The sequence below is a fragment of the Adiantum capillus-veneris genome, chromosome 8, assembly GCF_014529385.1.
Source record: "Adiantum capillus-veneris isolate H3 chromosome 8, ASM1452938v2, whole genome shotgun sequence".
NCBI lineage: Eukaryota > Viridiplantae > Streptophyta > Polypodiopsida > Polypodiales > Pteridaceae > Adiantum > Adiantum capillus-veneris.
In genome coordinates this window covers 133,699,978-133,702,659 of record NC_140938.1, presented here as the reverse complement: position 1 = coordinate 133,702,659, position 2,682 = coordinate 133,699,978, and the positions used below count along the sequence as shown (strand labels likewise).

Here is a 2,682-nt window from a genome sequence, read left to right as displayed (position 1 = left end):
TAGAATGTCGAACAAGTTTTGACACAAACTACAAAAATTTTACCAGTCCCCACTTTTGCAGTGGTACCAATAAGGTGGGAAAAAATTGGTCCTTTTTTTGTACCACCATCCCTTGCTTTCAGCCTAGTAGTAATGTGTCAAAACAAAAATTGTTATGCATGCACGGTCTATCAAGAAGACAAGATGCACTTAACTTGCTAATTTAAGATCTTTTAAAACAACGTCAGTCAATATTTAACTTAATACTTGAACATAAATTCGTGAGACAAGATGGACTTTGAATATAAAACCATAATATGTTATATTCAAATGCATACACGTCAGATTTATAGTTGATGTATAAAAATAACTATGTTGATATGTTGAATGGCTCATTGGCCAACTGTATTTGAAGCCCAAATGGCCTGCCCTGTTTCCTGTAGGTAGAGGACAAGGTTCCCATCGTCTTGTACAATAAGGTAGGTTTTCGACCAGCAACCAGATCCACTAGAGCATTGAGTAGGGGTCCACCAAAGTGGCTCACCAGAACCACTATATACAGCAAAAGTCCCATCTAGGTTGATGCGAGCATAGCATTGTGTTCCCTTATTAAAGCATGAGTCATTAGGACATGCCCATATTGGTTTGTTTCTCCCTATATCTTGTAGTTGATGATATAGCACCAAATTGCAATCATCTTGCATTCGCAAGAAGTATTCCTCACTCGGAGAGTATATGACGTCCGGGAATTCGTACCCAGAGTTTGGACTTGTCAGTACGTTTAGATCATAATTAGATGTAAATAGAGCATTATTCCACGGTGGACAATATTGTATAGTATCTTCTCGTGAAATAATTCTTTTTGTATTGGTACTATTAAATTGTGCTCGTGAAATGTTCTTGGTCACATTGCTATTTTCGGTTGCATTGATGTGAAGAATATGCCTATGTGGAGAAGGCTCGGTTCTATACGTGGTGTTGGTTGACATTGAATCCCTATTTGAGTTCATTGAAGATTTTCTTTTTCCTTGAGGAACACCTGAATGTAAATCAAAGTGTATGATTAGCTAGCCAAAATGATATTTTAACTAAATAATACATCATTCTAGAAATACCGTTGGATATATAAAAAATGCATAACAAATGATCTAGATGCAATTGCCATCTTCTCCCCCCCCCCCCCCCCCCCCCCCTCTAAATTTAAAAAGAACACACACAAAAAAAAAAATGGGTTTTACTCTTGCCACGCACAGTTCTTCTTTTAAATGAAGTTTGGTCCCTTCTTAGAAATTTGCAAGAAAAACACATTGTGGGCATGCCGCTATTTTTTCTAGAATCCTATCTTTCACATAGGGAAACACATGAACTCTAATGAGTAGAATAGGGCACGCCATTACTAAAGTAAAGGTCTCTTACTAGGTGTAATGGGTTGGCTCCCTTGTTAGACAAAGTACCTATGGTTATGAGGAGATGTCATGGCTCGACTCGCGCATGACTTGAATTTTTAATTTCTTGGTTATTTTAATATAACTCACTCACAATTGTAAGTTCTGCAAAAAAAAAAAAAGGAACCAGAATCCTATCTTTGACAAATCAAGTCTCCCTCTCTTTTTCACTATCACATATGCGCACACACATGCACACAAACACACGTAGCCCCTCCCTCCCACAAAGGTGGGCATGCATACATGCACCACATGCAAATGGGGTGTGTGTATGTGTGCATGGATTGCTATGCATGAGTAGCTATGCATGGATTACCTTTGAGCTACTATATTCACAATGTGATTTTGAGGTTCTAGATGTTAGTGTGCAATGTACATGTGTAAGTGTGTGAATGATAGCTGAGGAGAGAGAAAAAGTGATCATGCCTGAATAAGGTCGATACCAATGATTTCTCCAGTACCTTCTCCAAAGCATTGACCAGTATTGTGGAGTGTTAGAGAAGTATGAAGGCGTAGTGTATCAGTGAGGTCAGTGTCTATGGCAGATACAAACCCGGGTGGATAATAATCATCGATGTCAATAGGCGCAGTCATATAGTTCTCAATGTCTTCAGTTGCAATTTCTTGTGCCTGCACAATAAAAGTTCAAAACTTTAGTAATGGCTACCATCACCGTTCTAAATCACTCAGGCACGTTCGCACAAGCCTTCTCTCTCTCTCTCTCTCTCTCTCTCTCTCTCTCTCACACACAGAGGCCCAGGGTCCGGAAGGGGCCTGAAAATATTGTTGCGAGAGTAAATCAACACACGAAAATATGCAGGTTTATTATATTTACATCACCGTCGAATTCCCACTGCCGCCCCTGCTGGCTGGTGAGCGCGTGAGCTTGCATGAATAGTGACAATGGGATCACCATGAGCAAAGTATAGGTGCGTGGGCCTGCCATGATCGGGATATGCGGATGAGCGTCCCCCGATCGCCTCCTTACATGCTATGAATGAGTATGGAAACTGCCAATCGCATCCGGCAAACAAAGAGCCCTGCATTTGTCAGCTTGCTCTTCGCATTCTTAGTTTCCTTCACCAACAACAACAAGTGACGCCCGTCGACACCTTCTCTTTTCCTTTTGGCCTCGCTATATAACATCTTTAGAATATACCCGGACATATGCAAATTGAGTTTTAGCATCTAGCACTCAAGGAAACAAGACCATGACAACTTTGGCAACGGAGGCACTACTTGTGCATTCACAACTTCC

The 2,682-nt window shown here is 40.6% G+C and overlaps 1 protein-coding gene across 1 annotated transcript; it reads right to left on the bottom strand.

The window, feature by feature from the left end:
• Positions 1–371: 371 nt before the first annotated feature.
• Positions 372–2,370, bottom strand: LOC147452991 (uncharacterized). The gene is made up of 3 exons (XM_086519324.1): positions 2,260–2,370; positions 1,851–2,054; positions 372–1,046 (listed from the first exon to the last, which is right to left on the bottom strand). The coding sequence occupies exons 1-3, from the start codon at positions 2,368–2,370 to the stop codon at positions 372–374; spliced, it is 990 nt and encodes a 329-aa protein (XP_086375450.1).
• Positions 2,371–2,682: the final 312 nt, after the last annotated feature.

Bases quoted from the DNA above. Each gene is read 5' to 3' on its own strand.
- LOC147452991 (XM_086519324.1), bottom strand. From the start codon at position 2,370: ATGGCAGGCCCACGCACCTATACTTTGCTCATGGTGATCCCATTGTCA. The intron at 2,055-2,259 runs GTAAATATAATA...TTTATTGTGCAG, and splicing joins AGTGGGAATTCGACGGTGAT to GCACAAGAAATTGCAACTGA. The intron at 1,047-1,850 runs GCATGATCACTT...CATTTTGGCTAG, and splicing joins TTGGTATCGACCTTATTCAG to CTAATCATACACTTTGATTT.